Here is an 18,455-nt window from a genome sequence, read left to right on the forward strand (position 1 = left end):
TTTGATGACAGTGTCCTTTGCTTTACAGAAGCTTTTCAGTTTCATGAGGTCCCATTTATTGATTGTTGCTCTTAGAGCCTGTGCTGTTGGTGTTCTGTTCAGGAAGTTGTCTCCTGTGCCAATGAGTTCTAGGCTGTTCCCCACTTTTTCTTCTAACAGATTTAGAGTATCTGGTTTTATGTTGAGGTCTTTGATCCACTTGGATTTTAGTTTTGTGCAGGGTGATAAATATAGATCTATTTTCATTTTTCTGCATGTGGACATCCAGTTGGACCAGCACCATTTGTTGAAGATGCTGTCTTTTTTCCATTAAATGGTTTTGGCTTCTTTGTCAAAAATCGAGTATTCATAGGTGTGTGGGTTTATTTCTGGGTCTCCTATGCGGTTCCATTGATCCTCCTTTCTGTTTTTATGCCAATACCATGCAGTTTTTATTACCATTGCTCTGTAGTACAACTTGAGATCGGGGATGGAGATACCTCCAGATGATCTGTTGTTGTACAGGATTGTTTTGGAGATTCTGGGTTTTTTGCTTCTCCATATGAAGCTGAGAATCTTTTTTTCAAGGTCTGTAAAGAATTGAGTTGGTATTTTGATGGGAATTGCATTGAATCTGTAGATTGCTTTTGGCAGGATGGCCATTTTCACAATGTTAATCCTACCAATCCATGGGCATGGGAGATCTTTCCATCTTCTGAGATCTTCAATTTCTTTCTTCAGAGACTTGATCACTTCCCAATTCTGATTGGTGAAATTTCACAAAGTCCTATACCTAGATGAAGAGATACCAGGAATTAGTAATTGCTGACTGAGGAAAAATCATTCTTCCCCAGGGGTGAGCCTCAATACTAAGAAGTCAGTCCTAAAACATATATATAAGGGCTACACTAAGTATACACACACACACACATATACATACATACACATATACATACACATATACATACACACACACACACACACACACACACACATATATATATATATATATATACTTCACGGAGTTTTTTCTGGACCAAGTCAAAGGATCCTGTGAATATTTTTTCATCATTGGTGGCATCTGGTCTGGATAATCAGTGTAAAGGCTGAGTCACAGAGATGACCTTTTATTTCTGCAACTCCTATTGTGATCTACAGATGCTCCCCTTACACCTGCTAACTCAATGCTGTGGCGGTTTGAGGAGAGAATTGAAGGAATGAAAGAATGAGAGTTCTAAGGGGAAGAAAGAAAGACACTTTATTTTTTTTTTATTTTTTTTAACATATACTGTCTTTATACTAGAAATCAAAATGTAAAATACTAGGGATACATTTAATGAATTTATATGGAAAATATAAACTGAAAATTATACATGATAAAGAGACTGACATAAATAAAAGGAAATATCATGCATGTTGATTGGAGCATTCAACACTGTTAAGTTGATTTTTTTCCAAGTTAGTATGTGATTATGCTATCCAATAAAACTTATTACTTATAATAATGAAAAATACTCCTAATGTGGGAAGAAAGACACTTTAATGGCCTTTTTTTAGTTCCACCTATTTTATTACTTCTGCAGATCCCAGATGTTTGCTGTAGATAGATTAGCAGAAACAGACCATGATTTCCTGCCTATAATACATCCCTTCCTAGAGCAATGACTCAGTTTCCTGCTAATAAGAGGGGCCACCAGCCATTGTGGATAAGTTTGGAAACTCGAGTGGCAACTGAGGACCTTCTTTCCTCTATACTACTTCTAGGAATTAGAAAGCCATAAAAATAGATTCAGGATCCTTACTGCTCCTGCCCTTCCACCCGGCTCTATGGCACCATCACTTCCTGTTTTGACTTTTTTCCATGTCCCAACCTCCAGTCTATTCTCCTCATAAGAACCAGAAATAGCAAGTGAAGACCTGGCATCATGCCCAACTCACCTTTGCTCAAAATTGTTCACACCTCACATACAGGCAATCTCCAGTCCTCCCTAAGCCTGCCAGGCCATCTTGAACCCTGTCCCAGCCACCTCTCAGAACCTGCTTCCTACCACATCTTCTCCACACTGCTGTAATGACCTTCTCCATTCCTCTGACTTCCTTGACTTTTCTCTTATCTTTCTTCCAAGTCCCAATGTCACCTCCTCAGACAGACACAGGACTCAAGATTACTGTTCCTCTACTCTACATTATGACTACAACATAGAAATTGGAGAAGGAAATGAAATACATAGTTCTAAATTTAAGTTATTTTAAAAAATAATAGTTTTATTCATTCTTTGAGAATTGTATACCATTGCATCTTATTCATATACATGTATTTTCATCATATACATCCTCCTTCATCTGAATTCTACAGACCACACCATCTACTTACCCATCAAACTCCATGTCCCCTCTTTCTCTCCTTTTTTAACCCATTGAATTAAACTTATGGTTCTCAGATACTACTGGATGAGAGGTCATCCCCAGGAGCATGGTTTGCCTACCAGGCCAGGGTCACACCCTAAGGAAAAATGACTCTCCTCTTCCCAAAAGTCATCAACTGTCAATATCTTCTCAGCTGCGGATGAGACTTTGTGCTCACATCCCTCCGCCATGTTGAGATTTTTTTTTTTCAGGCTTAAACTTGAACAAGTCTATTTGCGTTCTTACAGTGATATTAATTCCCTTCATGAAGATAACAGTTGCTGTGAAAAAAAACTTAGAGGCTTAAAATTATTTACATTTATTATCTTATATTTGTGAAATTCAGAAGTTCCAAATGGGCTCAAAGTGAGATGTTACTGGAATGACTTTTGGAATGTGTGGAATAGAAGCCATTTTGAAATCTTTCTCAGCATCTAGAATCTGTGAACACTTTACTCTGACTTTTGTTGCATTGCAACACCATTTCTCTCTCTCTCTCTCTCTAGTTCCCCATACATTTGTAGTGACTCTTGATGGGCTGCCTGGCTGACATATGATTTCTCCCATCTTGTGGTCCTTATACTTCACATACCTTTATAAAACATCTTTGGCAATGCAAGGTAAATGAGAACATAAAATCTTCTAGAGCTGTTGCTTTATCTTGCTACAGAAGGCAATGGAATTGGGCGTTGGTCTGCTTTTGTTGTCTTGTTTCTTTTTCATGGGCCCCATGATCATCTGGTGGTACCAAGCCTGAGCTGACTCTATGAGGCCTCTTCCTTCAGATATAAATGCCACAGAAGCTGTAGAATACTGACAACACATACACACACACACACACACACACACACACATTTTCTTCCTCCAATACAATGATCCAGTGTCGTTGTCATCAATATTCCAATCCAATATTTCTGCCTACCGTAAGCACCTCACTTTTTGGCTGAGGGTTGGAGGGAATTATAGCATATCATGGCCTACAGCTGGCTCTTTTCTGAGTAGGAAGGGTCATGTAATTGGTTCTGGCTAATAAATAACTACAGGCCAAGCATTCCATTCTCTACTTTTGCTTTGGTTATCAAGACCGAGCCACAGAAGATGACAATGCAGCCACTCCTGATGTGTTCTGATAGACTAGGATCGGAAGGAGGGAGAGGAGGACCTTCCCTGTTGGTGGACTTGGGGAGGGGCATTCATGAGGAGGGGGGGCTTATGGGGGGATGCAAAGTGAATAAAGTGTAATTAATAGGAAAAAAAAAGATTACCAAATTCAAGGAAGATAGACTTCTAGTCAAAATGAAGAATAAATCCAGGCACAGTAGACCACCAAAATTTTCTGTACTTAAAAGTGTAAGGCAATAGTATTGGAGGAGGGTCTCAAAAGTATATTTGTAATAATTTCTTAAGGTAAAGTTTTTACTCTGGTAGTTCTCGAGCATATTTTGTTCTTAATTATGTTTTTTAAATTTATTATTATTTATTACAATTCATTCACTTTGTATGTTGGCCGTAGGGCCCATACACACCTAGTCCCCTCCCATTCCCACCCACCCTTCCTCATCTCCCACTATGCTCCTTCCCTGGTCCCTCCCCTAGAGGACCTTCTCCCCTTCTATCTGATCCTAGCCTCATCAGGTCTCATCAGGGATGGCTACATCATCTTCTTCTGTGGCCTGGCAAGGCTGCACCCACTCCCCCCTCCCTCCACCCCAGGAAGAGGTGATCAAAGAGCAGGCCACTGAGTTCATATCAGAGACAGCCACTGATCCCCTTAGTAGGAAATTCACATGGAAACTGAGCAGCCTATGGGCAATAGTATTTTTAAGTTTGAGGAAAGCATGGGCTTCTTGGCAATGCCTTGGCTCAAAAGCAAGCAAGCAAACAAACAAAAACCATTCAGCATAAACCAGAAAGCTTTGCTGTATAATGTTAAGCCACCATAGGTAGCATATAACCTAGCTTATCTTGAGTAATGTTCTGTGCAAGGGTTAAAAGGAAGGAAAGATGAAGACTGAATAGCACTGACTCTCTAGCTGCTTTTCTCCCCCCACCTGTGTCTATTCAAGGGCTGCCCATTCATCAGCTACATTCATGGACTTTCTTGTTCCTTGGGGGGAAATGCCCATTAACTTCACCTTTTAGTTGTTTGGTTTCTTTGCTAAAGTGATAGAACATTTAATTTCTTTTTTCATAAAGAAGTAAAGTTACAGTTTGTTAAGGAGCAATTCTAATGTAGATTTAAACTTGGGTACTAGAGAAGAGAGAGTAGTGTTTAGGAAAAGAACAGCATACACCCAAGACATGGGTGTGGACTTCCCAACAGTTTCCAAAGTCCATACAAAATTGTACTGAAAGACTTTCCATTGACCGCAGGCAGCTGCTTCTGTCTCTTCTCCTTGATAGAAATGAGAACAGATCTGCAGATGTGACAGCTCAAACTGTGCAAAGAAAGTAAATGTGGGTATTTAACAAGATCACTCCCCTACGTGATCTTAAGTAAGCCTTAGATTAAAGTGTCCTTATTTAAAGGCAAATGCATAGTAGGGCATGGTTTTGGGATTTCATAGAAATCAAGGTAGAAGAAAACATGCAAATATATGGGGGCAAAAAAAAAAATAGAGTTGAAAAGGAACGATGCTGAGTTGCCAAGACCTAAATATGTAGCATTGTAGGCACCAGAGCTCCTGGTTTTGCCCTCCTTAATTGCATCCCTCTGTGGCCTCCTCTTACCCTGTTCCTTGTGGGCCCTTTGCCCTCAGCAAATGTTGGGGTGAGCAAAGCTCCCCACAGCTGGAGCCAGAGAGCTAAATGCCTGAAAACAGAATTATGGCTGGAGTTTCCATAAGCATAGGGAGAGCATCTAGTTCTGCAGATGGGGTGTCAACAAAGGGCTCCAGCCTAAGAACCCAGCTCTGTTTCCATGGAAACTTGCAATTGGTGACCCAAATATGCAAGTTAAAGTTCGCTCTTTTACCTACCTCACTGTGTCGGTCTGCTGAGGATTGCCACTTTTACGTAAAAATCGGGGCTCTCTTTTTCATAGGTGGATTTTCTCTGTGCAAATCATCAGTCCCCATCAGTCCTAGATCATGGGGGTCCCCTGTTCTAAATCAGCTGCACTTAGGTATAAACTTTTTTGTCTGGGCGGGTGTCTAGGCAAAACTAAGATGGAAGTCATTCTCCAGGGCATTGCTCACTTGCCCCTTTCTCCATTTCCTGAACCCCTGCAGGGCGAGCCCTGCTGAGACTCACAGACAAGAAGCTGGAGCGCATGGGGATCGCCCAGGAGAACCAAAGGCAGCACATCCTGCAGCAGGTGCTCCAACTGAAGGTGCGGGAAGAAGTCAGAAACCTGCAGTTACTCACACAAGGTACCCTGCTGCTTCCTGGTGGGTGGGTGGCTGCATGGGAACAGAGGCAAACAGAAAATGTTATCACTGTGACAGAGGGGAGCCAGGAAAAGTTTGTCGTTGTTTCCTTACAGAATTTCCTTCATTAAAAGAGGCAGAAAAGTAGGTAGCTTTAAAGACAACTTCTCTCCAAAACTTTTCTTTTTCATTGCTCACCAGAGAGAAAGATGCATAAATAAGTAATGGATGTGCAAATAGAATTACTGGAGCTAACTTCAAGGTTATCGCGTACAGCTGCACAGACTGCCTACTGTACAGCCCCACAAGGCACCAATCACATCGATCAGGGTCCAATTGCTCCCTCCAGGTTTGTGTGGTGTGCAGCCTGCACAACTGAATAGTTCAGCCCTGGCTGCCCTCAGCTGACCAATAATTCTGGGGAAGTCTTAGAATTTGGGTAATTCTAAAGTTAATATGACCGTTGATGGAGATGGGGTTTTGATACATTTTGTTTTAGCTTGTCTTTCATTGGTCAACAGAGGGGAAATGTTTTAGATGTACCTTTATTTAACTGAATTAGGGCATGCCTATACTCTAGAGATTTTGGAAATTCTATTCACTTCTTGAGAACAGAATGATTTAAAATATAGACTAGAGAACTTAAATTTGGACTATTAAGGCCGTTTAATTCATAATAGTGTGATGAAGAACTTCAATATATTGAGAGCACCTAAGATCCCTGCAACTTAAGTGTCAAAGATATTTAAAATTTGAAGAAAACTCTTCAGTCCCACTATATGTAACTTACATATTTACCTATAGTTTTATAAACTACCATCGACTGTACTTTTTCTTTTTTTGTTGCCCATCATGCATCATTTTAAATGAAAGGATGAGATAAAGTAAGTGTTTTTGAGAGCATGGGGTAGTTTTCAATAAGCAGAATATAGCAATTGAATGCATATGGATATTGGAGAAATCTGGGTCAGCCAAGTTTTATGTTATTGCATTTAGACTAACCCAGTTAGCCTAAATTAGACTAATCAGGTTGCCTAGAACAGTGGTTCTCAGCCAGTGGGTCGAAATCACAAATCAGATGCCCTGCATATCATGATACATCATGATTCATCAGAGTAGCAAATTACAGTTATGAAGTAGCAATGATATAACTTCGTGGTTGGGGGTCACTACAACATAAGGAACTGTATTAAAGAGTAGCAGCTTTAGGAAGGTTGAGAACCGCTGACCTAGAAGAAATGGAGTGCACGAAAGATGAATGTCATAGTAGGGTGAGTACAGACAGCAAATGATTCAAAAACTGGTATCAGCTGTTTGATATGCTCTTTTGAAGTTCATCCCCAAAGGGTTTTGGTGGTGAGTTCAGAAGAATGGGTATACTGAGTGATTTGAATTTGAATGTGACATGCTCATACACCTTTAATAGAGATAATAAGATTTATGACAAGAAATGTTATCACACTGCTACTTCTAAAACAGAAAAAGAAAAGCAAATAATTCTGCTTAAACCCCACATAATCCAGGCATTAAAAAGAACATTTTCAAAGAATACATAATATAGGAAAAGGTGTGAGAAATGGGGTGAGACCATTTGGAAAAGTTGATTCATGGCATGGCTCAATTTTTCAATACATATTTTATATCTTATTACACATATGTAATATGTAAATGAAAGGAGTGGAGACTATTATGTCATATTTTCATAATGGTTACTCTTACCTCTGGAAAATCTGCTTGTGAATTATCTTAACTGTATTCATTATACTTTTCCATGTTTTCCAAATCGACTATAAAGTCATATAGTTGCTTTAATCAGAGCATATTAACTAGTAGCTGCCACCACAGCATTCTTCTTTCTACCAGTCTATGTTCTGGGAAGGTCTTAAGTTCAACATTATTCATTCTGTTGTGACGTTTTCTCCTCCTTTGAAAACCTGTACATTCTGTATTCTTTCATCCCATTCCCTTTGGAAGAAACTAATGTTCTCTCTAGCTCATGGGTATTTTTCTCTGAACTTTTATTGCTTTTCTTAGTACTTGTCCTTTCCATGTTAGTGTTCAGAATCACTTTATATCAAGCAACCTATAAAAAAAAAAACCACAGTGTTTTGAAGTGGTAATTTCTTTTTTTATATATAAAGGGAACCAAAATTGACAAGATATTTTGAAGATTGATGATAGAAGATGTAAAGAGATCTAGGGAAGATTTAAATTATTTGGGGGTCTAGGTTTGCTCTAATAAGAATCAGTGTTCTAACTACCCAAGGGAGCTGCCGGATGTAACATGCATCTCATGTGGAGTTTCACTACAGGGGTGATATGTAATTCAATATTAAATATTTGATTCTTCAAACCCACAAATAGAAAGCTACAGCAACAGTATGCTGAAGAGGTACAAGAGTTTCATGATTTTTTTTTCAATCTTTTTAGAACTTTGTCAGTTTAAGTCTTGAGATTTGTTCACACTTCCAGCTTATAGAAATGGGAGACAGTGCTCCGAAGCAAGCATGTTTTTGTAGGCATTAAAGCTGTTACCATAAATACCACAAACTACACAGGTTATTGTCCTCTAGTTACTGTTCTTCTTTCTGTGACAAAATACCTGACAGAAGCAACTTAAGGAAGGAAGGTTCATTTTCACTCACGGTTTAAGGGTGCACAGTCCATCATGATAGGGGGAGCATGACAGCAGGATTTTGAGGCAGCTGGTCACATTATTTCTACATTCAGAAAGCAGAGAGACATGAATGCTGTCTCAGTTCACTTTCTCCTTTTACTCACTCCTGAGCCCCAGCTCAGGAGTATAATGAGAGCATCTTCCAACCTCAGACATGCCCAGAAATTCATCCCGTGTGATCCAAGATTCCGTCAATTCACAACCAATATTAACTGTCACTAGTGAAAAAAAAAAAAGAATTTATTTCTCATGCTTCTGAATGATGAGAAGTCCAGGGTCAAAGCACTAGGGATTCCGCTTCATAGGCCGTTCTTACTGAGCCCTTTCCCTGTGCTTCACATGTCAGGCAAGGCAGAATCTGTCTGTGATCCCTACCAAAGGTACTTATCCAACTCATAAAATCCTTCCCTTGTGACTTAATCCTCTATTAGAATTACAACTTCAATATATAAATATGTTTGGGGGACAAAATATATAGTCTATTGCATTGATACTTAACTTTGTATTATATTTAAACAAAACTATTTTAGTTCATCTCTCTCTCTCTGTGTGTGTGTGTGGGTGTGGGTGTGGGTGTGTGGCAAGAGGTTGATGTAAGATGACTTCTATCACTTTCTATCTATTTAGTTTGTGCAACTGAATATAGAGCTAGCTCACTGACTTCTATAGATTAGCTGGACAGTGGGCTCTGAAGATCTGCCTGTCTCTACATCCCACTTTTTCCAACACACACACACAACACAAATGCATGCACTCACACACACACAGTGCTGGAGGTACAGATGTGATGTGAGTCATCACTCCTGGCCTTTTGCATGGATGCTAAGAATCCAGCTTAGAATCCTAATGTGCACAGCAAGTATTTTACCCCGAGCCATCTCACCAGTTCCCAAAGTACTCCGTTTTGAAGAAAGGATTTTATCTTTTAAATGATTGGATTTTTTATGTATTTCTATTTTGGTTTTAGAGTCCCTTTAAAACATATACAGGTTTTTGGAAGAATACAGGTGGCTCCCTTTAGAGAAACAGCTAAGTAAATCATGGCCTCATAGTTACTGAAGGTGTTTGAATCTGTAAATGAGGAATGAAGAAGGACCCCCCCAGGAAGCCATGAAAAAAAAAAAACCCAAGATGCAGAACTGTATGCACACTGAACATGTGCCACAAAGGGAGAAATATTGTCTCTCTCTGTTTGTTCTTTGTTTATATAAGAAATACAGAATAATGTACATGAAACCGATATAAGCTACACCCATGAGGCAAGAAGGTGGTCATGGAAAGAGGATACATACTTCAGATGTCATTTTGCATTTGAAATATGAGTGTTTGAACTACTTTAAAGACCGTGTTTAAAAAAATAAACAAGAAAGAGAAAGTATAACATTAGATATGCCTGGATTTTAAGTCCTACCATGAACATTTAATGCTGTTACTTCAGGAAATCATTTTAGCACTCTGTGCTTCCATTTCCTAACTACTGAAATAGAGATGAGTAGCTCCACTCAACCAATAAGATTATGACAGGAATTAAAGACTAATATACTTAGCCATTAGCCCTGTCACATAATTAAATAACCTTGCACGTTTACAAAAAGCCACATCATTTTAATACCTTTTATGAAATAAACTCATCTGACACACAGTTTACTTACATTGACTTATGTTCACTGTACACAGGAAAAATTCAGATTTTTGCCCAGCCTTTTCTCATCTATCACCTATGGATGCTGACAAAAAGACAGCAAAACATTGTAAGACTTTCGAAACAGCTCATCATCAGAAGCCAGGGCCACCTTATCTGAAGTCCTGGCCATCGACAGTGGCCCCATATCTCTCTGACATTTGTAAACAACGTAGTCATTGTTTGCCTTTGCATTCAGGCTATGCTTGTAATGTCTTTAGGGAGATTGTCTCTTCTGAAAGGAAGCCTTTGGTCTTCTGTGTTTCATCCGTGAGCAGCGAGCTGGTCACATTTGATGAACTGTTCCTGCTAGAAGCTCAGCTGGGTCAGAGCACTCCCAGCTACGTTCTGGGAAGCAGAGCAGGCAGCTGGAGAGTCATCATGACACTACTTCTGCTTGATTCATGGGAGATGGGGGTGGAGGTGTGTTTTATGCAACACACAGCAGTATTCTAGTCGCTCAAACGCATTCTCAGCATTTTGATAGTAGACATTGTTTCTAGACAGCTAAATTCCACGACGAGATGCTGAATACTGTGCTTGATGTAGTTAATGGGTTTTCAATGTTATATACACAGAGCATACACTAATTTCACACCAGCTCTTCGTATTTCCTCTACCACAGCTCCTACTGTTCGCTAGTCTGAAAGGGAAGGGGACAACAGAGAAACTAACATTCCCAAAGGTCACAGACCTTGATTAAAAAAAAAAAAAAAAAAAAAAAAAAAAACAACAGAAATTATTAAATCAAAAGCAAGTTTTTGTTTTTTTTGCTTTTTTTTCCTTGCCTTTTTTGGAACTTACTTTTTTTTTTTTTCTTACACAGGATTACAAGGCCATTTTCATGCAAGTATATAATGTAATTCCCTTTCCAAATTTGCTTCAATTTTAATTATATATGAGCTATATATGATATCTATGATATATCTATAATGTCTGGTACCACAAATATATATGTGATATATTTATAATATCTATATGATATATATAATGTCTATATGATATATACATATGATATAGCTATAATATCTAGTACCCAAAAATGACAGAAACCATGCAATATTTTCCTTCTGCAATTGACTTAATTTTCTTGATGAGTATCTCCAGTTGCATCCATTTTCATATGCAAATGACATAACATCATTTTTAAATTTTTTTTTAGTTTTTGATATCATAATCGTATAATTTCTCTCTTACCTTTCCTCCTGTAAACCTCTCTCATTCTCCTTTATAGGTAAATTATCCTGATGTGCATATGACCCATGCTTTCTTTATCTGTTTTTCTGTTATTACATATCTAGGTTGGTTTTATAACTTGGCTTTTGTGACTGGTTCTTCAGTAAACATCACTGTGCAAATTCCCAGTGATGGTTGTCTTGGAGGCATTTTGACATGGAATAATGGGATAGCTGACTCATCTGTAGGCCTCTGGTTAGTTTCTTGGGGACCCTGCCCAATGGCTTTCATCCCGGCTGGATAAGTAGTGTGTAAGGCTTCCTTTCTGGTCTTCAACTTTGCCAGCATTTGTTATTTGTTGCTTAGTGACCACCATTGTGCCTGGTGTGAAATGGAATCTCAGCAGGTTTTTTTGTTGTTTATTTTTTGAGAATATATGTTATATACAGTGTGTGACAGTACATATGTGAGGATGTGCACATGTCTCAGCATGTATTCTGAGGTCAACGTAACAACTTGTAGGAGTAAGTTCTTTCATTCCAACACCTAGGGCCTAATAGCCTGAGTCCAATCCCTAGGCCATCTCACCAGCCTCATATTTATTCTTTATTTTTATTTGTATATATATACATATATGTATGTATGTATCAGTGCATACATATGTTTGATATGTGTACATATCAGTAACTATGAGTAAATGTCCTATGACTACAGTGACCTCAGAGGCTAGAAGAGGGCTTTGAATCACTTCAGTCTGGAATGATAAGTACATGTGAACCACATAAAGTAGATACTAGGAAAGCTCAGGTCCTCTGAAGGAACAGCAAGAACTCTTAGCCACCAAGCCACCTTGCCAGTGCCTGAATAAACTTACTTCTATATAATTTTGAATATTTTTGCTTTTAAAAATAGGGTTATTTTCTTCACTTGAATTCTGCCTGTTCTTTTAAAATTATTTCTTTTATTTTTGAGATTTATAATGTAATCACATCATTTTCCCTCTCCCCTTCTCCCTCCAAACCCTTCCATTTATATTCCTAAATATAAGCCACTTACTCTGCATAATGTTACTTATATGTATGTTTTCAGGTGTGACTGTTTGGTATTGGATAACCAATTGATGTGCTCTTCCCTGAAGAAAACTATTTCTCCTGCTCTCAACATCCCTTGGTTATCTATAGTGCTTTGTGTGGGCTTAAGGCCTCATGGGCTTTCCTCAGTCCATAGCTTCTGACTTCCATAGGAGACAAAATCTCACAGCAAGCTCCCTGATCCTCTGGCTCATTGAAGCTTTTATTTGCATTTCTCGATGGCTATGATGCTGGACACTTTCCATATGTATATTGGCCATTCATACTTTATCTTTGTGAACTATCTGATCATTTCATTAGCTTGGCTGTTGATTAGGTTATTTAACGTCTTGTTCTTTAGGCTTTTGAGTTCCTTGTGTCAAAGTATAATTAGGAAAGATATTCTCTCATTCAGTAGGCTGTCTTAATTGTTTCCTTTATTGTACAAAAGCTTTTGAATTTCGTGAAATACATTTACCAATTGTTGACACTATTTCCTGAGTAACTGGAATCCTATTCAGAAAGTATTTGCCCCTGATGTACCTTAAAGTGTTTTTTTTCTTACTTTTTTCACCATATATGTGGATACCAAGCTTTGCCAGCACCATTTGTTGAAGAAGCCGTCTTCTCCAATCTCTGTTTTTGGCTTTGTTGTCAGAAGTCACGTGGCTATCAGTGCTTGAGTTTATTTTGAGGTCATCTTTCAGCTGATCTGTGTATCTGTTTCTGTGCTGGTACCATGGCGTTTTTATTACTGAGCTCTATGGTATACCTTGAAATCAGGTATTGTGATAAATCTGTCTTTATTATTCTGGTTGGGGTGGATGGATTTGGTTATATCAAGTCTTTTATGCTTCCAGATGAATTTTAAATGTCTTTGATTTTGGCTTTCTTTTTTTTCTACTGCAATTTAAATGGGGTTGAATTGAATCTGCAGACTGCTTTTGATAGTATAGCTATTTTTACAATAGTAATTCTCCTCAGTCATGTGCATGAGAGGTCCTTTCATCTCCTAGTATCTTCTTTTCTTGGTGTTTAAATTTTTATTAGAGGGCTGCTACTCGGTTTTGGTGCTGTTTATTCCTAAATGTTTTTGAGGCCATTGCTAATGGGGTTTTCTGATTTCTTTCTCTACAAATTTATTATTTGTGTATGAAAAAAAAATCTATATGTTAATTTCGCATCTCATAACTTTGCTAAAAATGTTCATTATATTTCAGGGTGGAAATCTTTGACTTCTTTCTTTCCTGTTTGCATCCCACTAGAACAGTTTGGTTTTTATCTGCTATATTTCTCTGCCTCTGATTGATCAAACATGATAAGAACTTCATCTGAGAGTGGTTAGTGAATGAGATTTCATGTGAAAATCATATATTATCGATCATGGAATATGAATTATGCCAGAAGTTAGCAAACATTCTTAAAGGACCTGTTAGTATTCTTTGTAGCCTATGTACGTGTCTGTTGCGTGAAAGTAACCTCATGTGATACATAACTGAATTGGGCACAGCTGTGCTCTAATAATCCTTTATTCAAAATAGAATTGCTGATGCATGGAAAAAGAAAGACTCTGAGTGAAGTGGTAACCTAAAGTGGGAGAGAATATCTTCAAGTTTCATACCTGATAAGGGATTGCATAAAGAACTTCTACAAGTCAGAAAAAGAATGATACGTTTTTAATTTTCATTTTATTATTTTTATAATTTATTCAGTTTGTATCCTGATTGTAGCCTCCTCCCTTATCTCCTCCCAGTACTACTCTCCCTCCATCTTCCCCCATCACTCTCCCCTAGTCTTTTCCCCTACTATCTAACCCTAGCCTATCAAGTCTCATCAGGACTGCCTGGATCCTCTTCCTCTGTGGCCTGGTAAGACCACCCCACCACGGGGAACTGATCAAAGAGCAGGCAACTAAGTTCATGTCAGAACTGAGTTCATGCCCCTATTCTCCTTATTAGGGGACTCACTTGGAGACTTAGGTGCTTATGGGCTACATCTGAGCAGGGGTTCTAGGTCCGCTCCATGAATGGTCTTTGGTGCATCAGTCTCTGTAGAGCTTCCTAGGCGCAGAATTTTTTTTTTTTTTTTTTACTTTTTTGGTCTCCTTGTTAATGGTCAAAGGACTTGAATAGTTTTCCAAAGAACTGAAGTGATCAAAAATCATATGAAAAACACATTTAACATAAATTTTTAGAGAAATACAAATAAAAACCACAATGAGATATCACTTCAAACCCATTAGAATTTTCAGAGTAAAAAGTACAAGAAAAGTTAAGAAAATAGAGAAATCAGAACTTTTATTCAATGATAAAGGGAATACAGAATTGTATAGCCATTATAAAAAATACTATGAAGGTTCCTCAGATAATTAAAATGGAATTATCATCTGATTCCTACTTTTTGATATGGCCAAATGGAATCAGAACAGAAGCCTGAACTAAATATTGATACACTTGGGATCATTGCAAGACACTGACCAAGAGATGGAAGTAAGCCAAATACTCACTTTCAGATGAATGGATACAGAAAGTAGAAAATATAGGACATATTTAAAATGGAATATCATTCAAAATATTTAAGAAAAAGGAAATCCATGTACAGGCTGAGCAGGTGAACGTTAAGGAAGCTAGTTATGTTATCACAGAAACAGAGTAGCTGCCAAGGACTACTGTTGAATTAGTGTTCATGGGTACAGATTCGCAATATGGAAATTTTACATACATACATAGCAGTATAATTTCAATGTACTTATTAACACTGAACCTTACATTTAGCAACAGTTAAGATAGAAAGCTTAATGTTATATAATATCTGTACTATAAATAAAACAATGGCTGAGCCATAGTCTGTTGACTTATGTTTAAAAAGTCAAGAACCTAAGCTTTTGATATCATCAACGTTATTATTGCTATTCTTGAATTTTCCCTTTTGAGTTATAAATGTTTACCTCAATACCATGGGTACAATAATAATGCCCCACTCCTTTGGTCTATTTTCAATGACTTTCTCAGCTACAGAGGTAGAAATTGTGTAAAAATGTATCAACAACTGTTTTGGGTAAAATCAGCCAGTATAAAGTAATTAGGACAGATGATGGTAGTAAATATAGCCATCTTCAATGTCTGTCCAATTACTGCTGTAAAATGAAGAGTGAACAGGAGCGGGAGGGAAAGAAGAGAGAAAGGGAAGGGAGAGAGAAAAGGGTGATGAAGGGAAAGAGAGAGAGATAATCAGGGCCTGTCTGGGTTCATTATACATTAGTCTTTCCCAAAGGACTGTTTCTACTTTGTTCAAATATATGTGTCAAAATCTAGTTGGGAATTACATGGCCAGATGGACTGCTCCAGTGCTCCATCCTTTGGAAAGACAAAAATTGGAAACATTGCATTCAGATCCAAGAAGAATTTTCAGAACAGTTTGGGTATTTTAGTCCAGTCACCTTCAGAGTGATGTTCCAGCAACTAAAGTAGGCCATATGGTCCACCAACCTTGCTTAAAGAAGGAAGTTTATGGAACAGCGCAATGGGCTCTTAAGACATTATCTAATCTCTTTTTACATAGCTGACCACGGAAACCCAAAGAGAAAGGATGAAGTCTTCATGCTGACACAGCTCGTTCATAGCATGTCTGAAAAAGATACCACTTCTTCCAATTCCCACCCATGTATTTTTCTCTCATTATTCTTATTAACACATAATTTACATACAACGCAATTCATCATTTTTAGTATGGAGCTGTGAAAATATGCCTACAGATGTTTACAGATGGAATAACAACTGCAATCATTTATATCAAGGTTTCTTATAAATTTTAGGTTTCATTTGATTGGGTGAGTATATAGATATAAAATTACTTATTTGTATCATAAATCTATATTCATCACCAAAACAACTCACAGGTCAGTATTCTTAAGTTAATAAACAAAAATAAGATTGGAATCTGCCTATAACAAATATATATGGACAGAGAGACGCACACACATATATATGTATATATATATAATATGCATATATATATATATATGTTTTTGGAGAAATCAGCTATATCATTGGAGTTTGCTTTGAGGTTGCAATGATGGAATCTAGAGTATTGTGCATGCTAGCCATGTGCCCTTCCATTGAGCTGTTTCCCAAAACTGCTTCCATCTTTTTACTTTTTATTTTGAGACAGAGCTGGGTAGATGGCAGTTAAATTTAGCTGTGACACTGGTGCTGCAAATCTGATGTCCCATGTCCATTTTTATACTTGGTTCTTCTGCCTTATCGGAAGGGAACATTGAGCTTTACTTCCTTGACACTCCCCATCCTTGTCTACCTGATGATGACCCTCTAACATCTCCTAGTCTTGAATTAATACTTTCTACTTGGGCTAGTAGTATATGCAACTTCTCAGCAACTTCTTGAATGTTTATGCCTCCTGAAAAAAAAAAAATGGAACGTAGTTTCCTCAACACATCTCTGAAAATCTCACACACTACATACTTTAGTCATTCCCATCCACCAAATCCCCAGTCCAATCTTAACCCCAATTTCTTCTCTCAAATGATGGTTAATGTTGACTGATTGTTAGGCTGAGGAGCACCTATGAGATTAGTAAAGTGCCCCTCTGGGTGTGTCTGTATGGGTTCCTAGAGACACTACATCGTAGGTGCTCTGATCTAAATGAATACAGTAATGAATGGACTGATCCAAATTCGACTATTGGGAGGTGCTAAAACTGTAGAACACAAGGGAAGATTGAGGAGATGTGTCCCTAGGCGGCGTGTCTTTGGAAGCTGTAAGTTGCCCTGTCTCCTTCTCATTTCTCTGTTCTTTGTTCTCATTTCTCCTAGCCAGCATGAAGTGAGCTGCTCTCACATGCTATCTCTTCAGTGGTGGGCCGAGTCCTCTGAAAGAGTGAAAATACATTTTGTTCTTTAAATTATCGTCTTGAGTATTTGAATAACCTATACCCCAAAGAAACGAATAGCTCAAGGTTATTGTTTACATTGCTTGACACTAGAGAGATGGCTCAGTGGTAAAGGGCATTTGGTACGCCTCAAACACACACACAACAACAACAACAACAAAAACTTGCATGCAGTTCCCAGCACTCCTGTTGGGTTTCTCAGGACTGCTTGTTACAACAGCTCCACCGGATTTGACATTCTGTTCTGGATGATGAGGATATTCAGAGGCATATTCCCACCAGGGATACACACAAATGTTTGTACATAATATTTAAAGTAAATCTTAAGTTACTCATTAACCTGATGTTGAAAGCACAGGGTCAGCTGCAATATTTCCTTTTACTCACTGTGCATGTAAAATCAGTAGACAAATCCTCTGAGTTTCCTTTCGAAAATGTGTTTGTAGCCTCACCTGCCACGCCACCACCCCTTCAATTCACTCCTTTGCATCTCCTTATGAGACCATTAGCAAAACTTACTAATTATGCTTTGACACCGGTGTTCACCCTACCCATTAAATCACTTTCTTACCCCAACTGTCAGTCGATTTAAATGTACCAGTAACAATGTTAGCTTCATCCTTTCCAAGCAGGTGTATTTGGCCTCTGGTCGGAAGGCTGCTTGTATCCCAGGATAGCTGTGACTATGGCCCAATGCAAAAATCATAAGCCTGTTTAGAACATTATGAGGAGTGGGTGTATGTGTGTGATTGTTTTTTGTCCAGTTGCATAGTTCCTGAGTGTGTACTTTTTAGATGACAATATTGTATGATAATGTCATAAGGTTAGACGTGGCTGCAATATTTGATGACTCCCTATTGCTTCTAGAAGAAAATTAAAAATTCTTAGCATCCTATAAAAAGACATCTAGATATTTCATTGATACGTTAATGTTAACTTTGGGCAAACTATTTTCTAGAGATGATACTAAAGCTATGAAAATAAGGATTGGATATGTCTCACAAGATTATGATGATGAGCTAGTAAGACTTAAAAAGGATGTAGCCTTGGTGAGTTTCCACCCTTTCTGAAAAGAGCTGTTTACCTCAGGTTTCAGAACCAATCATGTTCCACTCTGAATTTCTCCTTTAGTCATACTAATTATGTATTTATTACAAAGTATCCAGTTTCCTTTCTTTTCCTGAGCACTG

General features: G+C 38.1%; 1 protein-coding gene across 3 annotated transcripts in view; it reads left to right on the forward strand.

Annotated features, from left to right (window-relative positions):
* Window positions 1-18,455, forward strand: part of Samd12 (sterile alpha motif domain containing 12) — a 453,403-nt gene that overhangs the window by 261,610 nt on the left and 173,338 nt on the right. For all 3 annotated transcript variants that reach the window (XM_055626400.1, XM_055626398.1, XM_055626401.1), the window contains exon 4: window positions 5,616-5,756. In XM_055626400.1, coding sequence (XP_055482375.1) covers window positions 5,616-5,756 — 141 coding nt within the window. The remainder of the gene's footprint in view (window positions 1-5,615; window positions 5,757-18,455) is intronic.

The sequence above is a fragment of the Psammomys obesus genome, unplaced genomic scaffold (genome assembly GCF_907164565.1).
Source record: "Psammomys obesus unplaced genomic scaffold, mPsaObe1.curated_primary_1811, whole genome shotgun sequence".
In the NCBI taxonomy this organism is placed as follows: Eukaryota; Metazoa; Chordata; class Mammalia; order Rodentia; family Muridae; genus Psammomys; species Psammomys obesus.